The following is a 25,573-nucleotide window of genomic DNA, read 5'->3' as shown; positions in this document are numbered from 1 at the left end:
TATGCAGCGGCGGCCTAAGATCCCTCGACAGCCTCTAATAAACTAAAGCTGGAAAGTATCCAAAGAAAAACCGTTAGGTTCATTTATAATAATTATAGCTGGAAAAGATCCACATCCCACCTCCTACAGAAAGCAGCACTAGAGAAACTTGAAACAAGGTGCTGTCATGACAGGTTAAAGTTATTTTATTTGTTCTATCACAAAATGCTACGAGTTGATTCATCCGCATTCATAAAACCTGCCATTAGCCGCTTTACTTGGTCTCTTCACGCAAAAAAGGTGGCCGAGCTGAAGTGCAGAACAAACACTTTTACGTACTCTTTCTTTTCTCGGACAATCGTCAAGTGGAACGCCTTATCTGCTCATGCGGTAGAACGTTCCAACATTGATTCTTTTCTGTAGGCGATCAGAAATGAAGTTCTTTAATCGCCACTATGCTCGAAGCGTCATGTAAAGTCATGTACTCACTTGCATTCGCTTTCACTTTGCTGTGTTCCAATAAATGATGAAACTTTCTTTTTCTTTTTTTTCTTTTTCCTTTGACTTTTTGTGCTATGTAAGTACAATGTCAGTACCTGCAATGCTTTCTGCTATGTAAATACTTAATGTGAGTACCTTGTGCTATGCGAGTACTAACTGCCGTGCAATTGGTTCCTTTTCGTTGCTTTTGCATATTTTGCCAATGTCGTTGATTTGCAGAATACTAAGTCATGTATTTCTTTTTTGTTTGTGCAGTTCTATTCAATACTTCTAGCTTGTTCTGTGTTGTGTATTTATGCCCCACTCCGGCCTAAGGCCTCCATATGAGGCCGGAAGTAAGTAATAAATAAATAAATAATAATAAATGTGTTTTGTGCCTGGAACCACCAAGGCTTCCATGATGAAAATATGCTAGCAAAATTAACACGACCGAACGATGAATAAAAAAGCCTGAAGAAAAGCATTGTGTAGCTGGGAGTTGAACCATTGACTTCTCGTTCTATGACCATGGCTGGAAGGCATTTAACCAATTATGCCACTGTCAAAGTCATGAAGGAAGCTGTACCATTACGCATTCTATACCTCCCAGAGTGCTCTTGTTCAGAGGTTGGTGTCGCTGTCTGGAAATGGGAGAGTCAAGTTATGCGTGGCTTCTACAATTAGCTCAGGCCCGCTGCATTCGCCGTGTTTAAAATAAAAGTATTGTTTTGTCAACAATTTGACATACCATGAGAAGGCAGCTTTAGCCTGAGCCTTGCTCATAACATTCATTCATATTAATTAATATAGCTCTCCCCTAGCTATGGCCTGGCTATAAGTAGGAGAGAGCCATTTTAGTGCTCGCCATGTAAGAAATAATGACCACATTGGAGAAAAAGCAACACGCGTTTGGTTCCTCCTCCCGTTTTACAACCCTTTGAACAAGTGCATGCAAAATACCAGTGTTTATGATGTTCTTGTTGCTGCGGTCCTTGCACGTTATTCACCATATCTGGTGCCCAGGTATACATTAAAAAGTTCAGCTACCGCAAAAGTTTAGCTAAGATCATGAGCCTCAGTGGTTGGGACGGAGATTTGCTCTTAGGCGTCAATGCAGGTGGGTCCCCATCAAGCAGTGCTGTATCTACAAAGCACCAATAGGCATTGTACTAGCCCTCATGTACCAATGCACTAAAAACAACCAACTACTTATGTGAACACAGGCTTCACTTTCGTGTTATATAAATTCCTACAGCCATGTTTTTTTCGATCACACAATGGTTTTGCATGGTCCCCTCAAAGTTGTATAATCGGGGTCCCACTGTATACTCAATTGGTGTAGAAACCTTCATTCACTTGCCATGACGGTGTTCCTCGTGATGGCAGCCTTCATTTTGTGGATGTCAACCTTCATCGTCTTTGGGTCCACTGGAACATGGATTACCTTGATCCTCAGATATTCACCTGCCTGTAATAACAAAATTCACTCTTTTACGACACAGCATCTAACTCTGCACATTTGCTAGAGATGCAACAACAGAAGGCACTACTCATTACTCAGCTTGATCAACAGTTGCAGAACAAGGCAGTGTTTTTTTTTTAAAATGAAAAATGAAATGAGTAGAGGTCTTGTTTCCACACAACCTAAACAAACAGACAATGTCTACTTTAATTCCTTTCCAATTATGTCAATTACCATATTACAGTTAAACACTACGCATAATGCTTCCTGTGCCTCTGCTTCACTGTCAGCTGGTTTCATTCGGTTATGAGCAATGTAAGCTGAAACAATTACATTTATTTAAAAACCACCTATATATATATGCGTTTATAAGAGTTTTTGCATCTTTAAATTGGTCCTCGTCAGACACCCAAAATGACAGCGAATGTGTTGTTTACAACCTTTTTACAGTAATTTCTAGCTGTACGTCAAGTAATGCCGAAATTGACGATAGTTATAGGGCGAGAACAAAACGACGACACAGAGACTAGAAGGACACGAAAGACACGTCCTCATGCCATACTATCGTCATGCCATACCAACTAGCCCAAGCTGCCACACGCCGAAATTGAATCGTAAATGCTGTAACGCATGGCATAATTAAGGCTAGCATTATTGATTCAGAATGATTTTGCATCATATAAAAACATCCACCTAAATATCATAAAACGGTAAGTTGGGCCAGTTGGTTAGGATCCATCGTGAACTTACAGCGCAACACCAGAAAAAATGTCCTGTATTTTTTCTGGTGTTGCGCTGTAAGTAAGTTCACGATGTATCATAAGAAACTAGCGTCCCGCAGTGAGGCAGCACCTCAGACTACGTGCGCTCAAGCTTCGGCTACGGTGAACGTGCACTTAAAAAAAAATCACCGCCATACCCTAAAAGTGAATAAATGTTAGAGGAGCTTGCTCGGAGATGCACAGGGTGTTTCTTGGCGAAAACATTTCTGTAAGAAGACTTGTTTACGAGCCGGCACATAATGTATACCCCGAAGGCAGCGTTGTTGAGCACGTTCTACGACCGGCACTGCACAGAGTTGGTCTCGTCAATCGGCACGCTAACCACCAGCCCTTTTGTGCCATACTGGCTGCTGTAGTGAGCCAAATGCCTACCGCCTATAAAAGGCAGACGTGGAGCTATCAGGCGTTTTTCGACAGCGTTGAGAGCAGGCAGGTGAGGAGGCTTGGGAAGATATCGGTACTCGCGCGTAATACTCAACGTAGGAGCCTATCACGTGCTGCAGTACCTACAAAGTGATGAGAGGGAAGTGACAAGAAGGAAGTGGATGTAGTCAAGCAGAGGCGGGCGCGTGGGCGATCAAAAACCGATGCTTTGTTTGGCGGTGCGCAGTCTAGTGAGCACTGTTCGAATTGATTTCGGAGAGGCGGCTGGTGCGGCGACCGAAGAAGTGTACACTGGCAATGCGATGTACCTGCCGGTTGCCACCCCCGGAGAAGCCGCGAGCAATAGAAACTTGCCGACCAAGCTCCTAATAGGTGGACCCATGGGCAGTGAAGAAAAACTATGTGGGTGCTTTGTGCATGTTCCTCTTAAAAAGAAAAAGGATTCCTGGTGTAAGCAGCCAAAAGTACAAAAGTATTTAGTTCGCTGAAGAGGACAGAGAGTTTGAAGTGCACTCGGTAACCGTTGATTGCTCGTATGACACTTCTTCCTTCTTTTCTGATAGCTCCGTCCTAAGCGTCCATCGCAAGAGCACTGCGCCGCATCGTCCTATTTAGTTTTTATCACACTCCCGTGGCCGCCTTGCTTGAGTGCGCCTCCAGGAGGTAAAGTGGCTGTATATGCCGTTGGACTTGCTGACCGTCTGACAGTCGCATCAGGAAGAAACGCGCAGTAACGTCTTTACCCGGGAATTCCTTAGCGTCACAATCCACCTTCCATGTTAGAGGTGGAGTATTTAACTCTTCTAACAAGACAAGATCATCGGGCTTTACTTTATATGACGACGTCGGCTTGCTGTGGTGAGCAGCGCACAGGAACAGTATATCTTTTTTCCACCGCTTCCACAGGTACCGAAGTAGCTGTTCTTGGTACCGCCCTCTTTGTCACAGGTCAGACGCGTTTGCATTGAGGGCAAGAATCTTCCTTTCTGTAGGCAGGGTGATGAGACGGTTGCCGACTAAGAAGTGGGATGTTGTCAGAGCTTTTGTTGATGTGACGTCATCCTCTAAATATGTGAGTGGGCGGCAGTTAACGGCCGCTTCAACTGCCGCTAACACGGTGAGCAGCTCGTAATGCCAGCTGCTCCATCCGAGGCAACGCTTGAGTGCTTCCTTATTAGTGCGAATGACGTGTTCCTAAAATCCACCCCACCATGCACATTCGACTATGAAGCACCACTGGATTCTGTGAGCACTGGCATAGTCTTGAATGTCGTCTTTGAAGAGTGAGCATAGATGCTTGCTACTGCAATGAATGGCTTCCGCATTGTCCAAGTATACGATAGCAGGTATTCTGCATCGTGCTGCAAAGCCCTTGAAAGCGAGTATACATGCTCGTGCGGTCAAATTGGTTGTCACTTGTACGTCTACTATCCTGGTCACAGCGCAAGAAAAGACAACGATGTACACCTTTCTTGACGAGGCTCCGGCAATACAGTGGCCCACAGAAATCCCCACCAGTTAAAACGGTGTTGCTTCACTACTTCGTTCCTTTAGCAGGGGTGGTGCTGGGACAGATTCCGGAAGTAGGCAGCGTCGCCGATAGGGTAAACATGTTTTTAAAATGCTGTTCACTGTATGGGGCCCTTTGATTATCCAAAAGCACTCTCGAAGGTCTACGAGGGTGACCTGAATTCCACCGTGCAGCAGTCGTCGTGCGCTGCCTCAAAGAAGAGATAGGTGAATTGTTAATCAGCAGGAAGCAAGATTGGATGCTTCAGATCCTCTGTGTCATCCAGCTACAGAAGCCTGCCTCCTACACAAAGTAATTAGTGCTGGTTGAGAAACAGTTGTAGAGTCAGTACACTGAATGACTTTGGAACTCGTAATCCATTTTCCAAGGCCATAATTTCGCTTGCAAATGTGGTGTATTGGGCCAACTTCAACTGCTACATTTCTGCCTCGCTCAACTCTGAAGCCATCAGTGGTCCTGTTAAAGATGGTTCCTTTGATGAGGCGTTGCGGCGAAATCTTACGATCCAAGCAGTAACTCGGAGTAATCATGAAAGACGTTCATACTTTGAAACTTCAAGCATAGGCTCACCAGGTGCGCGTAGAGGGCATCCCCACAACGGTGGGGCATGCTTATGTCACGTCAATGATCACGCTAGGAGTAGCATCATATGTTGAGACCGAAATCTTCGAAGGCCATTGAAAATGATGCTGTGACAATCACGAAGGACCGGTCCACAACAGTGGCTTGCGCATCAATGCCTCGGCTGTGACTTCACGCGTGAGAAAATCTGCCGGATTGTCGTTGCCCCCCACCCCCCCCCTGCACAGTGACTCCAAGAACACCCAGAAGTGAGCCGTTGTATTTCGAGAACATGGTTTTTCACGTAAGTCTCTGATCTTTTAGTGTCGGCCCCAATCCACTAAATGGCTATCGACAAGTTGCTCCAGAAAAAACTCCGGCCCTTGGCTGTTTCTGCAATTCATCTTAAGTAATTCCACAGCCTGGCAGCCAACACGCATGCAAGTAACTCTAGATGTGGCGATGTAGTTGCCTTGAGTGGTGCGGCCGTGCTCTTGCTCATGAGCACCTGAACCTTGAACGATTCTCGTTCAGTCTTGTAACGCGTGTAGACAGTGGCGCCGTATGCCAATGGGCTTGCATCGCAGAACAAGTGCAGTTCAAAAGGCGTAACGTCCCGTGAAGTTGAACAAACAGCGCAGCATGGGATGTTGAGTGAAAAAAGCGTCGATGATTCGTAAGTCCAACCTTCCTACTGCGTCTGAATGTGTATCAGTAATTGATCGTCCCACGGCAAATTCAGTCGCCACAGTAATTGGAACAATAATTTCGCTTGAATGGCAAACGAAGCAATGAGCCCTAACGGATTGTAAAGTCTGGCGGCTGACAGTAGAATGGTGCGTTTCATGGTTGAATGCGCAGAGACGTATTCAGAAACGGCACTGGGGCTGATCAAAATGTTGTTGTCATTGCGGTTTCATACTAAGCCGAGTAACTTTGTTCTTTATTTGGCTTCCCCAATGTTGTCGATGGAGTAGTTATCCTTGAGGAATTGTTGAGAAAGAAGGCTCGCATTGGAGCACCACTTTCTCAGCTCCATACTTGCATCAGCTAAAGTAGCCAGAGCTGCACGATAGATTTTGAAATCCTCTTCGTCGGTGGAAGCTCCTATGACGAGGTCGTCGACATAGAATGCACTCTGTAGATGCGTATCCATTACTGGCTCCGTCTTCTTCCAGTTTCCAATGTGATGTTGCAATGTAGCAGCCAGGAGGAATGGGCTTGAGGACGCTCCAAAGGGCACACGAGTCATGCGCTATTCGACGATGGAAATGTGGTACCCCCTCTTCACTATTTATTCGGTTGATCCATAAATAGCGCAGGGTGTTGCGGTCTTCTTCTATGATGACAATTAGTAGGAAAGCCTTCTGGATGTCTGCTGTCAAAATGATTTGGTTCAGTCTGAAGTATACCAGGAGTTGCAAGAGCTCAGCACCAAGTTTGACCCTCTTGTCTAAGATATCACTGAGGGATGACTCTTCACGTTTATGCAAAGCATTAAACACTACACAGAGCTTTGTAGTGATAGCCTCTCGGTGGACTATGGCGTGGTGCGGAGGGTAATAAACAGTTGCTTCTAGCTCTCCAGAAGCGTCGACACGTTCAGCGTGACCTTTGTTAAAATATTCACGGAAGATGCGGTCATACTCTTCTAACAACTTCGGCTGTCCTTGGAAACGCTGAAGTTGGAGCTTGAGTCTGTTTTCTGCGACACTTCGGTTTGTGCTAGCAAGTCTTTCCTGGTACTTAATCATAAGTGAAACCACATACCGACTGGCATCCTTATACGTGCTGTCTGAACAGACTCAATGATTATTGGTCACAAACGCTGGCTGCTTGCAGAGGGTCGGTGATACCTATTGCGTTGAGTCTCCACATCTCTGTTTGATCAGTCATGCACAGTGTGGCTTGGCTATGGCACTTACCCGACAGAAATAGAGCCGATGTGCTGTAGTTCTCGTGAAGCATGTCGTTAGCAGTGTCTGTTTAGTAGCTGGCTTGCGTCAGCCAACCAAAGATCATCTCAACGGCTCAGAGGTCGTTACTCAGGTAATCGATTGTCCCCGTCAATATGCGCCAATAGTTGTCCGATCCTATGATGACACTGATGGTTTGGGTCGGTTGATCTCCTGGCCGCTGTTCATTGGCTACAAGCATTTCGCAGGCGCCCAACTGCATCAGCAGACCTTGCCCAAGAGCTGACGTGTTCACGGTGCAGACTTCTGGCACTTCCATAGCATCCGCCGTGATTTCGCGTGCATCAAAACGACTCTGCTGCTTGAGTTGCACGGTTAGGTATCGGTAGTTACAGGAATGTTTGGAATTGCCAAACGTTAGCAGAGACAAGTCTTTTGTGCCAAGGGAAGGTAGACTGTGATGGGGTTCTTTGGAATGAAGAAACCAGAGCACACGGCGTCCAAGATAACAACGCTCTTGAGAAAAATGACCAGGCTGCTTTCTGTTTTTCATACTTTAGGAAAACAACACACAAACGCAAAACACACAACACGTCCTAATGTGAACAACACATCCTACAAGTTATATACAGCGCTCTGAGCAGTCGCTAAAACAAGTTTGGCCCAATCGTAACCGAAGCAGCCTCACCGATCGATATTAATACTGAGGCCTCGGAGACGTCTGCGGCGAGCAGCACGTGCACAGCAATGCTGTCGTTCGTGGAACTAGTGGAATAGCAGGACGACGCTCAGATATAGCCATCAACGGAGCGAGTAGGTGTCAAAGACCGGGCTGATGAGGTAAGGCAGTCTTCTTCCCTTTCCATGAGTAGCCCGACTTTCTTGTCCAATAAGGCCAATGAAGGATTGCTAATGCACATGGGAGCCTTCCCGTTAATGTGGTAGGCCTCGACAAGTTCTCGTGTGGAGTGATCGTAGTGTCCAAACAATATCTCTGTAACAATATCTCTGTGTCGAAGAATTGCCTTTTGTTTTACCCACGATGCGCATGCGCGAGATTGTGTTGAGCACCAAGTGTATGTTTTACATTTTCGGTTCAAGCATTAAAGTTGTGAGTAAGCGCTTGTAGTGTACCCTTTCTTGTCCGTGTCTTTTCGCGCTACATTTACATTGTTATGTACTCCTTGTCTTTTCTTCGTTTTTGCAACTCGCCGCATTCACGCTGTTTCGCACCAGCACAACAGACATTGTCATCTATTACACTGCACGCCGGAGCTCTGCTGATCTTTCATGCGCACTTCACATCACATAGATTAAGTCTCGTGGACAAGCCACGCCGTATAAATGTCCTTTGGCTGCCAGTGTCAAGCAGCATACGAAACTGGACAGAATCGTGCCTTTCCGACGCCCATACTGTGGCCATTTGCACGAGATCTGCTGGCGATGGCGGCGCAGAACTGCTTGCGGTTGCACTGGTGATCACTGGCACGCCGTAAGTTTTTGTTTTGTCGCAGCTGTCGGAATCTGCTCAGTTTACCGGTTTCCATATCTTGCAAAAAATGGCAAGATTATGCTTCGCGCAGTGCTCACACTTGAGCCACGCTGCATTGCGGCACTGTCGCGTGATGTGTCCTTTTCTGGCACACTTGAAGCAGCAGTTTTTCTTGATTAGCAGCATCCGAATCTCGTCGCCTGTCATGGGAGTCTGACAGTCATTTACGGTGTGCTCACAGTGTTTTCGCATAGTATGCAGCAGACGTGGTCATTCATTGTCGATCCTGCGGCCAGCACTAATGCTGATGGTACCAGCAGCTGAAAGTGAGGATCACTTTTCTGGTGTCCTACGGCGCTGGGTTTTCGTGCGCACCTCGAATGGGAGCCCTCTTCTCTACTCTCGTCCTAAATCCGAAGAAAGTGTATCATATTACACACCTCTTCTTGACATGACCTTGGAGTAGCCCCGTCATATGTCTCTGCCTCCTTCCTGCGTTGCCGGTACAGAACAGCGATGTCTTCGGGTAACGATTGCATGAGAACACGCTGAAGTATAACCGCGTACTCTGACGCTTAGACTCCGAAGCTATCCAGGCAGCTGGTGCGAAAGTGTATTTTTTCGTAGAGTTCCCGCAGCGGTGATGAGTTAGAGGTACGGTCCACAGTAGAGATGACAAGCACGCTGTCAATGTGCTCTTCCAAGAATGCTGTATGACGGCCAAATCTCTCTTGGAGCACTTTCACAGCTACCTCGTATTTCACTTGCCCAAGCTGAACACCTTTGATTGCATGTTTTGCTAGTTCGGTAACATAAGACCTCAGATAACTGAACTTCTCAATGTCCGAAAACTCGCAATTGCTGTGGCTCGTGGCCTCGAAATTCCCCCAGAAGCCCTGCCACTCACGAAATTCCCCGGAGACAACGGGTACCTGTAACTTTGGTAGGACAACTCGCAGTGGCAATAGAGCACTTCCTTGAGCGGAGACTCCTTGGGGCTCGGTGGCGGTAGCGATGACAGGTGCAGTGCTGTCAGCGGGCCTTGAGACAGAGTTAAGAAGGTAGCTAACACAGCTGATAATATTGCCATCTCGTGGTGAAATTGAACAGCTGCTGTCAATTCCTCGTCATACTCGGCATCGCCAATTATGAGGTCAGAAATCCTTTCATTGAAATCTGGAAGTGTCGTGTCTTCATCTTAGACGTCATCCAAGATGACTTTCAGATCGGGCAGCAAAGGATTCACCGCTTGTAGAGCTTCAGTAGTGGACGTGATGAGCCTGGTAGCAGCGGCTGCAACTATTTCTCTGCTGGGTTGCAGGCGGTCCATCTTCGGTGCAGGACATCAGACTTCTGCCGGGTATCACGGCACTAAACTATGTAGAGGACAGAGAGACTGACGTGCGCTTGGTAATCGTTTACTGCTCGAACGACACTTCTTTCTTCTCTTCTGTCAGGTCTGCCATAAGTGCGCGATGCACGCGCACTGCGCCGCATCGTCCTATTTAGTTTTTACCATTCACTATAGACCCTTTGCAAAATTGCTGCCATCTGTAAGTATATGTCGGCTTTTATGCGCATAGCCCCTATGTTAGAGGCTCAACGTGATGCAGTACGCACAGGTCCACGTGTGTTTACGTAGATGTATGTGTAAGGCGTATCGACATATTGCTGCGTTTCTTGCAGCACACATACAGAAACTAGAAATTCTGAAGAAAAAATGGTAAGCCATAAACTTTGTCCCTTGTTTTTTTGGTTTTTTTTCCCCCAAGCTGATGAAGTTTTCAGCATGAGCTCCGGGTACTGCTCCCAAAATATTTGTTTGCGTTCTCCTTTCTATGCAAGTTGCAAGTAAGGGGTGCAATAGCATTTGTATTCTTCTTCACATAAATTGCTGCATGCTGAAGCAAGGCAGTTCTTGCAATGTTTTTGCTAGCAGCCATTTACCAAGTGAAGGCGACTGGTATGTTTAATGCTGAAGTCACCTTCACGCAACGAACTTTATCAAAGCTAATTGCGTGTGCCTACATTTTGTTAAATGTGTTTTATTTATTAAGATTCGGTAACGGCACAGCTGAATTAGAAGCAAGTGCTCGTCATTGGTTCATTCTGAGAAAAGAACAATGATCCTAAAGTGTCCTTGTTTCATGCTGTTCCGTTCTCTCTTCTGGAGTGTTACAAGTTGCCGTTTATTGGGGTGACTTGCGCATAACTGCGCATGTTTTTCAAGCATTGAATGTGCTCAACACATGCAACGAAATGCAGGCACATGCAATTAGTCTCGATAAAGCTTGTCGCATGAACGTGGCTTCTACGTAAAGCGTACGAGTCGCCTTCACTTGGTAAAAGGCTGCTAGCGAAAACATTGCAAAAACTGCCTTGATTAGACAAGTAGCAATTTGTGGGAACAAAAGTAAAAATGCTATTACACGCCTTATTTGCTTACAAAAACGAAAGCAAACACATATTTTGGAAGCAGTAGCTGGAGCTCATGCTGGAAATGCCATCAGCTTGAGAAAAAAAAACAAGGGACAATGTTCTCTGCTTACCTTTTTTTTCCTTCAACAATACGAGTACCTCTCTATATGCTGCAAGAGACGCAGCAATGCGTCGGCACTGCGATTATCAGCCAATACACGCCTCATGTCGATACGCATTATGCATATGTCTACATACATGAACCTGTGCATACTGCACCGCACGGAGCCTCTAACATCGCGGCTATGCACAGAAGGGCCGAGAGATGGCAGCAATTTTGCATAAGGTCTATACCAAAACCACCTGATAACAGAGCAAGAGCAAACAATAGTGTTCACTAGGTGCTAGACGGGGTATTGTGCACACCCCGCTAATGTTATCTGACACCAAAACCTCTGCAACGTCACGCGGGGCCTCTGTTCACGTCAAACCCCAGAAGATGATGATTGATATGTGGAGTTTTAACATCCCAAAACCACCCAATTATTATGAGAGACGCCGTAGTGGAGGGCTCTGTAAATTTCGAGCACCTGGGGTTCTTTAATGCACACCCAAATCTGAGCACAGGGGCCTAGAACATTTCTGCCTCCATCGGAAATGCAGCCGCCGCAGCCAAGACTCGATCCCGCGACCTGCGGGTCAACAGTTGAGTACCTTAGCACTAGACCATCGATTCGATTGGACTTGGATACTCAGATGACTACTCAATCTTATTATAAAACCAAATTAAACTGTCTAATAGGCAACGGTCATAACTAATAATCAGTCAGAAGTGCCCTCACATGCAGGACTGTCACAAGGATCTAGAGTTTACAAAACTGGTGTCGCGTGCCCTAAATAGTCATGCCAGTCATAACCCAAAGTCGGGCTAGACAGCATGCGTGCGCTCGCTTCTTACGGCCTTCACATCGGGTGTAGCACCACGGCCGCTCTATCGAGCGCAAGTGTGAAAACTCCCCGGTGCTTCGCGGCGCCGCCGCAAGCGGTGGCTGGCAATGGCGCTGTTGTCAGAATACGCTTCAGCCAGTACAGCAACAAGCGCCGGATCTACAGTGTGTTTCGCTGCAGTTTCACTGTGTCTGCGTGTTGAAGTAGGCATGCTGAAGAGAGTTTGTGTGATCTGTTCTGTGTAGCGTGGATGTTTGTTCATCTGCAATTCTGACTTGTGTGCTTGTATGCACAAGCGGCTACACCACTGAGATGTGCTCTAAACACTTATGGCGCCACATAATGATGTGGCTCTCCGGAGTTTCCGTGCTGTGCGAAATTGCGCTATTCCCCATCTTTGCAGAAGGCTGTCGGATAAATCCCGAATTTACGATATAAATTTTCATGCTGAGGACACCTCAAAATCCTACAGCCATGTTGTCGATGGAAAAATGTCAGAACCGCTCACTGTAATGAAATGGAGTCTTGTGCCGGAAAGTGCGGCCAAATTTTTTGACACTTCTCTCGTTATCTTTGAAGCCACAAAAACTATTCCAGATTGAAGGAGGATGGCCAAAATAAATAAATCACGACGCGAGCCTGAAACCATGCCGATACGGCATGCGGTACACTCACTTTAGAGTGATATTCAAAGTGTTTGTTTGCCGTCTGCGAGTTCGTGCAGCATTTACACTTTTGATATAAGCAAGTTTTGTAGCCTTTAGTGCTATAAAGGCTGAAGGGTGTGCACTACTCATTGAAAAATGCGTCATCATTGCTGAAGATATGTCAGTGAGTTTCAGTGCGCATGGGTGTGTTGTGAAGACATTTAAATTTGACATTATAACTGAGCTTTCACAACTAATACAATAGCTCGCACATGTTGGCACCCTGAATGTGTGCCCAGGCTGTCAAAGCATATACACAAGGCCACTACTATGTGAAGGACAAAGCAGCTGCTGTGAAGCATGAACCCAGAGTTTACAAGCTGCGTATTTCATTCGAATGTGAGCTTCCCGACCTCAATGAGCTTTTTACCGCAGCTTGCACAGATGAGCCAGGTTGCGACTGGGCTTGATTCCTTTCGAAGTGTGCACATGCACAACTTAGCCATGCACTTGCGAGGGTTGATTTTTGCAAACAGGCTGTGCTGCATAGACTATCTGCATACCATTAGCGATGTTATCTAGTCTTCTTAGGCACTTAACACAAACTGTAAAAATAATAATGATATCTAGGGTTTGACATCCCAAAACCTCGGTTTAATAATTATTGGTAGGGCCTCTAACTTTATGTGATAGAAAATTTGGAATTTTGCAATTCGAGATAGAGAAAGCTGTGAAATTCTGCGACAACCCTCAAAATGCTAAAATCTGAGGCAATATTGAACAAATGCAAAAAGGCACACGTAAGAATTTATTTATCACACCTTCAGGCTCGCAACATACCCGCAATAATTAAAATTGGAGAAAGCTGTTGTGGACAGCATTAAAAATCGGCGGTGTTTTGCGTCGCTGACAGTCTCGGAATGTCCTCACGTAACGAGCGACGTCGGCGGTAAGGTGTAGCCAGTAGTACCTTTCTTGTATCCTCGCGAGCGTGCAGGAAACACCAAGGTGACCTGCCGTTGGATCATCGTGCAGGGCTTGGAGGAGTTCTGGTCGCAGAGCTGAAGGCACCACAAGAAGGTCCTTGGCTCGAAGCAGCAAGAAGTTCTACTTTAGGAAAAGAACCTTTTGCAGCAAAAACGACATAGGTGCCCGTTTGAATACACTCAGAACAATGAAGGTCTTGATCTCTGGGTCAGCCCACTGTCGTTCAGCGAAGTAATCTGCAGTTATCGTTCCCAAGAAGCAATCGTCACTCAGGTTTTCGAGCGGTGGTGGGTCGACGGAGTCTCGCAACAGGCAGTCGACGTTGAGTGTTTTCTGCCAGACATGTAAATGACGGTAATGTCGTATTCTTGAAGTCTCAGGCTCCTATCGCGCAAGGCGACCTGAAGGGTCCTTTAAATTAGCTAGCCAACATAAGGCTTGGTGGCCGCTCACAACTTTGAAGGGCCTGCCGCAGAGGTAAAGATGAAACTTTGACGTCGCCCAGATGATGACAAACAACTCCTTTTCTGTTGTGAAATATTTGCTTTCTGCCTTGGATAGCGACCGGCTAGCGTAACTAATAACCCTTTTCAGTCCATCAGTCCATTGCACAAAAACGGCGCCGAGTCGTACGCTGCTTGCGTCAGTGTGTTTGATATCGTCCCGCCTGCCCCATATACCCGTGAAAGTTGATGGCATCGAAATTAATGCTTTGGACGGATAGTGGAGCTTCTGTATCTATAATTAACAGAGATAGATTCAGCATCAGTCATTTACAGCCTGGTAAAGCCATTCGAGTGAAAGGACACAATGGCTCAGTCAGCTCGCATAACGATTGGGCGTACGTCGACATCAAATTCCAAGGTCATTCTGTCACCAGCACTGTGTTGACAATGCCAGACATGACGTCTACCATCCCGCCCCATCGATGGTTTCTACCATCGTGCCTGGACATGAAAAAGCTCAAAATTAACCTTTACTGGGATGACAAAGTGCTCATTGACGATGAGTCATCAAGGAAGACAGCGGATCCGATACCTCGCCCATTGCAAGTAATTCCTTGCGAAGAAGACATCAAAGGCACTTTTTTGCTGGGCACAGGTGTACTGCGGCAAAGGTGGCTTAAGCAGCATTCTTCGCACGGGTTGCAACTAAAGTCAAGAAATTTTCTAACCGCTACACCTCCCCCTCACTTCCCACCATTTTTCTTCTTTCACCGGGAGGTTAGGTGCCGCTTCAGCTCCCTACCAAAGTGCGTTCAGTAAAGTAACAACGGTGCACCCGTTGGCCCAGCGACAATACCGGATATCTATCCCCAGGAACCTGACCACAATTTTGTTTGTTTTTTGGAGAAGCAGAAATGTCACACCCTGCTCCATATGATTGCCAGTAGCTTATTTAGACGTCTGTTATTATACTGGTACTTACAACTATGCAGCGTACAAGCGCATGAGTAACCTAGCAAAATGTGCAGTGTCCTGTGAAAAGCGTTAACAGACTCTTCCAAATCCCAATATGCTTTTCCGCTGGGCACAAGTGTACTGCGGCGAAGGTGGCTTAAGCAGCATTCTTTAGACATGTTACAACTGAAGCCAAGAAATTTTTTAACCGTTATACCTCCCCCTCACTTGCCACCATTTTTCTTCTTTCACCAAGAGGTTAGGTGCCGCTTCAGTTTCCTAGCAAAGTGCATTCGAACAGATAAAATAACAAGGGCGCACTCATTGGCCCAGCAACAGTACCGAACATCTATCATCAGGACCCTGGTCGAGACAATGCAACTTCAAAAAAAAAAAAAAAAAAAAAAGGTTTATGTGCCACTGCTACGGCAATTGGCGTGGTCGCTAGCAAAGCCAGCGTTCGCAGCACGTCGAGCTTGTTCGCGCAAGAAAAATGCACCATACGCTTCCAGCTTTAGTTCCTTACAAGCCATAGCCGCGTTTTCAGGCTAGAAAATTTACATTTCCCTCGAAGCCTTGGTGGCTACAGCAAATGCATTTTTTTCTTGAAGTTCATTTGTCCTACCTATACATATCTGCTGCGGTCAACGAACCAATGGGCACACAGCGTTGTTACTTTATCTGGTCATATTTGAAGTACATTCTAGACACTATTGTTGGGGTCTGCATGCTTTGACGGATGGCACAAACTGCAGGTGGCCGACGTGGTTTGCATTTCTCGCCAAAATCAGCGCACCTGAGAAAACTGTGAGGCTGGCTGGGCATTTTGAACCAGCGTAGCACAATTTCAATAAATTTCAAAGTTTTGGTGCAGCTCGGCGCAACAATAGAAAATTGTGTCAAATTGGTGCAATTGGCCCAGCTGTTGCACCCCTGAATGAAGTCATATCAAGTGCCATTTAATATTACTGATGAAACCGTGGTACGAAGAGCTTCGTATAATGTGACAAAAAAAAAAAAAAAAGACGTGCTGAAATAAAAGTTGCAGGCAATATTGTATGCAAATATATTTCAACCCTCAGTATCACCTTTTGCTTCACCTATTACTATCGCTCCAAAGAGAGATGGGACATTGTCTTTGAACGGATTATAGGGCATTCAAAAAACGGAGCTGATACCATTCCCCTACGCCCATGATAGACAGAATTATTGACGAAACAGGTAAATGACAATTGTTTTCTCATATTGACCTGTGCAAAGGTTGCTGGCAAGCTCCCTTGACCGAGGACACAAAGAAGTACACTGCCTTTGTTACATCATTTGACCTGTACGAATACGATTGCCTGCCGTTTAGATGAAAGAACTCTCTAGTTCGGTTGCAAAAGATAATGAGTGATACACTGAGGCAAGGGTGGAACAGGACACACGAGCTTGGGGGTAGTCTTGGGAGCAGGCAAAAGTGCTTTTTGTAGCAGGCTTGGAGCAGCCAGAAAAAAATTTTGGGGCAGACTTGGAGCAGCTAAAAGGGCAATTTTGAGCAAGTTCAGATGAGTAAGAGCATTCAGAGCCAATTTAGCCCCGTTTAAAGCACCTGTGAAGCTGCAATGATTCAATGCTGCAATTTTTAAACACTCAGCTAAATTGTGCAATAGCCTCACTACTGCGATAGACATTATATGGACACTCCCGGCGGGTTTCTGCTGTTGCCCTCATGTCCCATATAAATTCCAAATTGATAACATACAAGAGTGCTGCTTCTTGGGTGAGTTGAAAATTTGATAACATACTTCAGTGCATCGTCTGTTCTATTCGCAAGTAAAAGCGCGCAAGCGGGGGCAACGAACGCGGCTGAAGCAAAGGTCAAACGATTCGAGCCATCTCCACTGCTCGCACGGCGTGTGTGATAGCATCTGATACCCCTGCCCGGTAGGTCTATAGTCGAAGCAGAAAAGCACTCTGCCGATCGTAGAAGAGCAATAAAAAAAAACAACGAAGGAGAAAGGGGAAGGCACGTGTCGCTCGAGCAACTAAAAACTTTGCTTCTAAGGGCGTGGTTGCGATCGCTTGAACGCACGCTAGCTTGGCAGCCATCAGCAGGCGATTTTCATACACTTCTACGAGCTAGACTCTAATTGTGAAGACAATGTTCAAAAGTGTTGCTCTCCTTGAAGTGGTCGTATTGTCATACATCAGCTCATACATTTGTACAATTACGTGAGATCGGATCCAAATGAGTTAGCTGCCAGTCTCACTTCGTATACCCTTACAATTTGCTGCTATGGCATTCATTGCTCCACACTTGCGGTGAAACAGCGACTTTCTTAATTATGTATCGTCGCACAAGTTTATTTTTTGTTTTTTACCTGCATGCATCATCGTCAAGCCCCAAGTCGATAAGGGCATAGCAAAGTGGCCAAATGAACGAGAATACACGCATATGTTCGATGAGCAGTCATGTGTAAAGTGGACCCAGATACACTTGTCTTTGCTAGGCCATTCCAAGAAATGAACATCACCCCTTTTCTTGAGCGCCGTTACTGCCAATTTTTTTATCTCTTTTCTGGACGCTGTGATCACATTACTAAAAAACGGTTTCACCTGAATGGGGAAGCAACAAACCTGATTGCAACAAATTGTAAGGCTGGCAGCCAACTGCTCTCTTATATCCAATATCGCGTAACTCTACAAAACGGGGAGAGATGCTCTTCTCACTGTCTCTTCGTGCTGGGAGAGCGACACGTGGAAGGGTTCACAAGCTATTCGCACTAAAGCCTACCATGATAGCGCGCGCACAGCAATCGCGACCATGTTCTTAGCATCAAAGTTCACAGCTGCTCCTGGACCGATCAAAGCCTTAACAAACCGCAACTATAACCATACTGAAGCTTTAGCGCATGCACACGAGGGCACAGACGAAGGAGTTCACAAGGACCAGCGCAGGTCTTCGTGTTCCTTTCGTCTGTGTCCTTGAATGTGTGCACAAAAGCTTTAGTGTGCAGCAAAACCAACTAGCCTGTCTTTCTGTATTATTGAAACTATAAGTGCTTCGATCAAAAAAAAAAAAACAATGTTTCTGCCACTTTTTTTAGGCACGGGGTGCTTGATGGCTTTTGCATTTCCCATCTTAATTCTACTGCTGCGGTGCAGTACGGCGCTGATAGGCGGGTATGGTGCAGCAGGGTTGGTTCTGTGCTGGATGGCGCAGGTTAGTGAGTTTGGCGATCAGTGGCACAAATGGCGTAGTTGTTCCACCCCTGACTGAAGCCATACCTCGAGACTTTTTGTAATGCCTACATTGACGACATACTCATTTTTTCAAAGACTGAAGAGGAGCCTCAAAGTCACCTTTCTCAGGTTCTTAGTGCTCGTAGCCGAGCTCAGCTGAAGGTGAACTTCAAAATGAGCACATCTTTTCAAGATAAAGTGGTGTGTCTAGGCAATGTCTTTGACAGGAGCACAAAAAGCACAAAGCAGGATTCCATTGACAGGATTTCTAAATTGGTGAAACCATATGATGTCCATTCTCTGCGAGTATTTCTTGGCCTAGCTGGCCCTTTCAGGCCTTTCATAAAGGATTATGGGGCAAGAACCAGGTGTCTCGCACATCTGATGCAAAAAGGCATTCCTTTCCTATGGAGCCTAGAGTGTGATAGAGCTTACAGTTGTGGAGATAGGTTCGCACTAGGCTTACCTACTAAGCGCAACCGTGTAGGGATGCGACGTCCTCTACTGCCGCTGCGTGCCACGACGCTGCGGCTGGGTTCGTCGTGTCTACGACACGGCGCAGAAACCACGCACAAGGCAGGAAAACAAGAACAACAGGTTTATTAACCCAAGATGCAGCACAGTGCGACACTCACGGGCTTGCAGGCCGTATAGCGTACTCCGCAAGACCGAGCAAGTACGCTTGCCTAGGGCGCTACGACTCTCGCACAAGGACCGAAGTCGAACGCACGAACGAGAAGCCGCCTGCTAAGCAGCGCGTCAACCTCTCATGAAGGCCTGAGAGCATCTGCCTTGACCTCGTAGAAGAGGAGGATGACACGCGCGGCCCCAAAAGAAATTGCGCAGCGTTGTGACGTAGGCCCCCGCAGCGCGCCAGTGTAGCGTGCCCGGACATGCCAGCGCGGGAAGGAACAGATAGTTGACTCGCCCAGACCAAGAGGCACCCTGACAGCCATCTTGGCGGGTGCCGGTGCTTATGCGCGCCCGGCCTACGCTGTCAGCGCGCGCGCGGCAGCTGGGGAACGAGGCGCCAGGTAGGAGGGCGCTCTCGATTCCCATACAGTGAACTAGTGAAACAGATATCATGAGATCCAATTCTTTGTATACCGAGCTTCTCCACTTTTGTGCTTAATACCGACCCATTACACTACGCAACGGGTGCAGTTCTGAATCAGAAGCCATCAGAACTACATGGTCATCAGAAGCGCCACGTAGTCGGTTACTAAAGCTATGTCTTGAAGACTGCCGAAGTTGATTATACTACCACTGAAAAAGAAGCATTGGCTGTTTTAAAAGCTGTGCAGTATTTCGCACCTACCTGGAGGGTACAAAATTCAGCCTATTTACAGATAATCAAGCTGCGACTCTTTCCTAAATAAGGCACAACCAAAGACGGGTGAACTACCTACAACAGTTTGATTTCGAATAATTGCACCTTCATGGTCCAGCGTTAACATATGCAGATGCGCTATCTAAACTAGAACGGTGCGAGACAAGCGATGAACCTCAAGAAATAAATTCCATCACGTTATGAGAAGGCACAGAAAAAATGAAGTTTGCTCAAAAGAAATATGCCCCATCGACAATAGTTCCCAAGATACTTCATCTGTCAACGATAGCCCAGCCTCGGGAGGACATGAAGGTTTCGGCTGAACTTACAACAAGCTCCTGAAAAGGCTTACTTTGCCATACATGAAAAAAGACGCGAGAAACTACATTCGCATCTGCCAGTTATTTCAAGTGAATGAAGTGAAATTTGAGCAGGCAACAAATGTAATGACAATGCCAAAATACTTCGAAATCCCCTTTCAAATCAATCGCTTGGATACTCAAAAAGAAGGGCGAAGGTAACAAGAAAGCAAAAGTATTCCTGCTTGGCATACAGGAATGCACAAGAATGGTCATGACAAAGACATGAAGAGAGGATACGAACAATGTTATTGCTTTCCTTGAAGCCGAATGCTTCAACTGCACATAAAAAAAAACAACAGACCATGGTCGGTGACAACGACCCGGCTTTTCAAAGTGCTAAGCTGGCTAAATGGATGCGACACCGTGGCATTACTAAAAAATTTTGCTCACCATACCATCATGCAGCAAATGGTCTGGCTGAACATGCCATTCGAGACATTAAACACTACTTATAAAGTACTGTTTAATGTTTTCCAGCCGCCTGGAAGCTTGTGCCTCTACTTTCAGGTGGCTGGAAATGTCTCACTCGAGGCTGCCACCAGACATCCCAACCGCTTGTACACCAGTGGCTCAGGATTTAGCCCTTTGTTTGCTGTCTCAGGAGCGGTGCCTGCTTTCCCTACTGACCACGAGCTTGGCCTACATGAAAAGCTCATTCTAAAGAAAAAAAAAAAGCAAGAGCCAGGCAGACTCCTACAGACATCGCATGAAGAGGAACTTCGACAAGTGTCGCAACAGCAACATACCAGATATACAAGTTGAAGACTTAGATCTAATCCAGAAAGAAATGGCGCTATGAATTATCAGTTTCATGGATAATTCCCTGTGGTTAAAACGGCATCTCAAAACAGCATGCTGAATACAGTATGGTACATAGAATCATCGAGTAAAACTTAGTGTGCTTGAATTGGTAATGTTTTCAAATACTATACCAGGAGTTGTAAGCCAAAGAAGCCTGGGAGGGTGAAGCAGACTGCCGTGGACACGTTCGTGAAAGAAGAGGAGGATTGAAATAGAAGAATTATTTTTTAGAATAGGGATTAATGGCGGAAAACCCCCGTCTTTCTTAAGTTATGCAACTCAGCTATTTATTTATCCCGGACCACTACATGAATTAGTCATGCACTTTCGAGGGTTGATTTCTATGGATGTGCTGTTCCACATAGTTCATCTGCCTGACAATTGTCGAGAGTATCGATATGACGACGCGACGTTGGGATGGGCCGGCGACTAACTGCCCCCCACCATGTTTATTGATACCATATATATATACACCTGTAACCCCTTAGTGGCGCCGTCTATTAGTGTGTTAGGGTAAGTCACCTAGGATCAATATAACAAAATACAACAACACTACATCTCCCTTTCCAACATCTACAAATTCAGTTTTTTGGGTGGGACCACACGCCACCTGGACCTGGTAACCTGGTGGGGTATGCTGTCAGGGTCTGCGCCGGTACTCGTATCGTGCTGCTGGCCATGTGATGGTTCCTCCTGGTCGAGTCTTTGCTCCTGGTTTGGGCCCGGGCTCGGAAGAGAGACCAGGGTTGACACACTGAGATCTGGGGAATAATACACGAAATGCCGTCGGTTTCGTTGGAAACTCCGCTGGGAGTTTCCACGATGTAGGATCGTGGACGCTGGACCCGGCTAAGAACTTGGGCCCGGCCCTCCACATCAGTTACCCACACTTCGTCTCCTGAGGAGAGGTCCCGGAGCTCTCTTGCCCCATGCCGACGGTTAAAGTGCCGAGTTTGCCTTTTCTTAGCCGTGGCGTCCTTTTGAAGACGACGTCTGTTCGTGGTAGGTCTGGTGACAGCTTGGCCGGGTCCCTGAAAATGTGTGTCCGTAACCGTCGCCCCATGAGAAGTTGGGACGGGGTGTACCTTGTGAACCCTGGTGTGTCACGATACGCCAGCAGTGCCAGGAACCGGTCGTTGCTCTTGCGGAAAAGATCCTTTACAGTCTTAACAGCCCTTTCCACTGCACCATTTAATTGAGAATAACAAGGACTGCTAGTGATGTGTCTAAACCCATAGCGCTGGACAAAACTTGAGAACTTGTGTGACGAGAACTGGGGGCCATTATCACTTCGAAGCACTTCCGGTATGCCGAATCAAGCCATGACACTCTTGATAGGCGATATCACCGCTTGGCTGGAAGTGTTGTGTAGCGTGATAACCTCTGCATAGCGTGAATAGTAGTCCACAAGCAGCAGAAAATTTTGTCCCTCCAAGTGGAACAAATCTGCACCCACTTGTTTTCATTGGTACTCCATTGAAGGTGTTTGCAGGAGAGGCTCGGCACGCTGGACTCTGGTAGTTGCACAACGTTCACATGATTCCACCATAGATAATCAATATGTTTGCCTATATGAGGCCACCAAACAGCATCACGTGCACGGGCCTTGCATCGATTCACACCCTGATGACCCTCGTGAAGTGAATCCAAGACGTCCCTCTGCAGAGCCTCCGGAATCATCAGACGCCCTCCTTTAAGTAGCAGTCCATTGCACACGGCCACCTCCCCTTAATATAATATAACAAAATCAATATAACAAAATACAACACTACAACAATATTAAGTGATGTTTCCTTGTCTTCTTTCTGAAGTTATGCAACTATGCTATTTATTTTGTCCAGGACCACTACTTAACTTAGTCACACATTTTTGAGGATTGATTTGTACGAATGTGCTGTGCCGCAGAGTCAATCTGCCTGACAATGTTAAGGGACATTTCCTTGTCGTTTTTCATTACTTAACACAAACTATATTGGGTACTGCGAAGGACGTGAGCAGACCCCTCTGCATGACTTGCACGGCGCCAACAAAATTCTGCCATAACGTATTTTCACAGAACCTACCAGGGCTTTTGCCGTTAGCTAAAAAAAATTCTCATCAAAGCTGGTTGCTTAGACAATGAACAACACTAATGCCTGTCGCGCTAAAAGTGATGAGAGTCACAGCATTCGCCAATCACTGGGTGCCTGCTATGGGTCGCGCAACAAAGAACGCGGTTTCAGACAATCCTGCTAATGTATCAAAACTTCACGATTACCTAAAGTGAGAAACTAGTCATTCTCGTCGCTGTGTTTTCAAGCAATTCAATATTTGCGCGGATAGCAGCCACATACACAACGTTTGCTTGCACTTCGTCGTCTGCTACGGGGAGCTTGTTGCTGCAGTAGCGCCACCTGAACCAAAAGTAAGTCTTGTGCCACTTTCAATGTAAGGCGGAGGCGGAGAGTTTGGCAACTGAACAGGTTCTATACATCTTTTCAAAGGAGCACTCTCGAACCAGTGAGCTGCAGGAGTCGAGGGCATGTTCTTAGTGTTGCCATCGTGCCTTAGGCTGGGTATGTCGTACCTGCACACATGGTATGCTCAGTTGTAGAATGTGTATTAGACTCCTCTCTCTAATAAAAAGTGACTGCATGATGTGGAAGGAAATTGTGCGTATTCAGAGAACAGACAATCTGGTCATCACTGTGTCAATCTATGTTCGCAGTGTTGCCATCGCGCCTTGGGCTGGGCATGCCGTACCTGCACACATGATACGCTTAAATGTAGTATGTGTATTAGGCGTCTCTCTCCGATAAAAATTGACTGCATGACGTGGCAGGAAATTGTGCCTATTCAAAGAACAGACTATCTGACCATCACTGCGTCACGTATGGCTGCATGAACAATCGGCACAAGAGGAACAGTTTGGGTGAAATCGTGTCTCTGCAGCACAGTACGCCTTGCGATTAGTGCAGGTGTCGTATGTTCGCGCTACATCGCTTTCCGTCGTTGCCTGAATTTCGGAAGCAGTGCATGTCGTCAGTAAATCAGAAGAAGCTCTGCGTGACACTGTCGTCGCACCTCTGTTCATGGCACTTCCTTGGCGATAAGAAAACTGATGAGAACGATGTTCCTGTGCTGCATCTTGGATACCGAAAAAGGTACAGACGAAGTCACATTTGTCTAGAGCATCCAGCTGGCCACTTTAGTTGCCGTTTTCTGCAAAAATATCCAAAGGCCAGTGCTGTAATAATACCTCACATAGTTATAAAGAATAAACTCTTTTGCTAGTATTCAATCATGAGTGGAAGCTTGTAGCTAATGTAAAGTAGTAGCTGCAAACAATGCGTTGACAGCCACACACTCCTCAGCTCTACGTAAATGCCATTACGTCTGTGCCAAACTCCTGAAGGTGTGGCACTAGCTGACTAGTAACCGACGACAAAGCACCGCCGTTCGCCGACGTGAAGATCACTTTTGCGATGCTAGCGTGAATTAGCGCCACTGAATGATTCATATAGTGACGAACCTGGCAACGGCAGCTACTATATCACACAAAACAGTCTCAGCAACCGAAAAATTGGCGAACACAGGCTTTAGCAGTGATTTCACACCAACGGATAACGCACTGGTTTGAGTATGCACAACCCAAGATGGCGATTTTGCCAAACTTGCAGGTAAGACGGTGTGCATTTCAATATGGTGGCTCCCTATCGTGACAATTTGAAAAGGTGTGTAAACATTGATCGAGCAGCAGTGGCAGTACATGCCTCTCGCCGCTGCTTCAAAGGGGTGTTGCGACCCTGACCCCTTTTAGACGCCCCCCCCCTCCTGCTGCTCTGTACAGCGCTCGCAATGCCGCCACGTGACTTCGGGCACGCTTCTTCACTCATCGCGTGTTAAAAAACATATTGCCTATTTGTTGAAGATGAACAAATCGTTTATTTTGACTTCTTTTATGAGCTATGGACATCGAAACTAAGTTTATCAAAGAACGTAAAAATGCAAGAGCCGGGAGTACAGCTCTCCACCATCAAACGTGTAGACATTCTGGGGTCTGGAAATAAATATTTATGACTTGCAAGCACTGGCAATAGTTGAACACTTTCAAGTGAAAGTTTGCCGGACTTCACATATGTCCTGTTCACAACCCAAAATCCTTCCTAGTCTGCCTGTGTGCGCAGGTGAAAGATTTGTCGTTTGCGTCAATCAGTTATATTTGTGTGATTGACAAGGAGAATCCTTGAGAATTTTTCAGCAATGGGATCTGCGGATCGTTGAGAGTGGCTGTCCTGAACGCCTTCAATGCAGCTTAAGATGGGAGTGCATTGAAAGTAGGGCTCGACTGCTGTTTTCAAAACTTCTAACACATTCCCACATGGCAGGTGTTCAGAAGTTTTATCGAAAAAGACCACTATCTTGTCTAAAAGAGTCAGAAACTTGAACTCAAGTACAGTAGTTCGCTCCCGTCTTGTGCTCGCAGTAGCTTGTACAGCTGATGCTGCCTGCTGTTGGTCATCAGTAGCGCAGCGCAAGAGTCAAATCCGAGGTCTGTAATAAGCTTGGCAATGTAACAGCCAAGGTGCCAAGGCGAAGAAGGTGACAGAAAGAGACAGACAAGCCTCTCACTCTAACAAAGCCCGCAGATCTTTATCAAATATCTTCGATAACATTGCAGCCTCTTCCTCAACTTCCACGTTTAGTAGTTTTTTTTCTTTCAGTCTTGGGATGTTCAACTTAGAGACTGAAGAGGTTTTGAATTCACGATTTTATTGCGAAATGGGTATCCGTGACGTCTTACAACATGTCTACCGTGGTTTTTTTTCGTGAAGATCGATTAAACTAAGGCGCTATAGGCAAGCAAACTTTAATCAAAAGAATCCCCC

At 46.2% G+C, this 25,573-nt stretch overlaps 1 protein-coding gene across 9 annotated transcripts in view; it reads right to left on the bottom strand.

Annotated features, from left to right (window-relative positions):
- The window catches only part of Sply (Sphingosine-1-phosphate lyase), a 707,429-nt gene that overhangs the window by 312,531 nt on the left and 369,325 nt on the right, over positions 1 to 25,573 (bottom strand). For all 9 annotated transcript variants that reach the window (XM_075884541.1, XM_075884540.1, XM_075884536.1 and 6 more), the window contains one exon: positions 1,820 to 1,927. In XM_075884541.1, the coding sequence (XP_075740656.1) occupies positions 1,820 to 1,927 (108 nt within the window). The remainder of the gene's footprint in view (positions 1 to 1,819; positions 1,928 to 25,573) is intronic.

This window comes from Rhipicephalus microplus, unplaced genomic scaffold, assembly GCF_043290135.1.
Source record: "Rhipicephalus microplus isolate Deutch F79 unplaced genomic scaffold, USDA_Rmic scaffold_34, whole genome shotgun sequence".
NCBI lineage: Eukaryota > Metazoa > Arthropoda > Arachnida > Ixodida > Ixodidae > Rhipicephalus > Rhipicephalus microplus.
The sequence above is the reverse complement of the archived record's forward strand: the minus strand, read 5'-3'. Positions and strand labels throughout refer to the sequence as shown.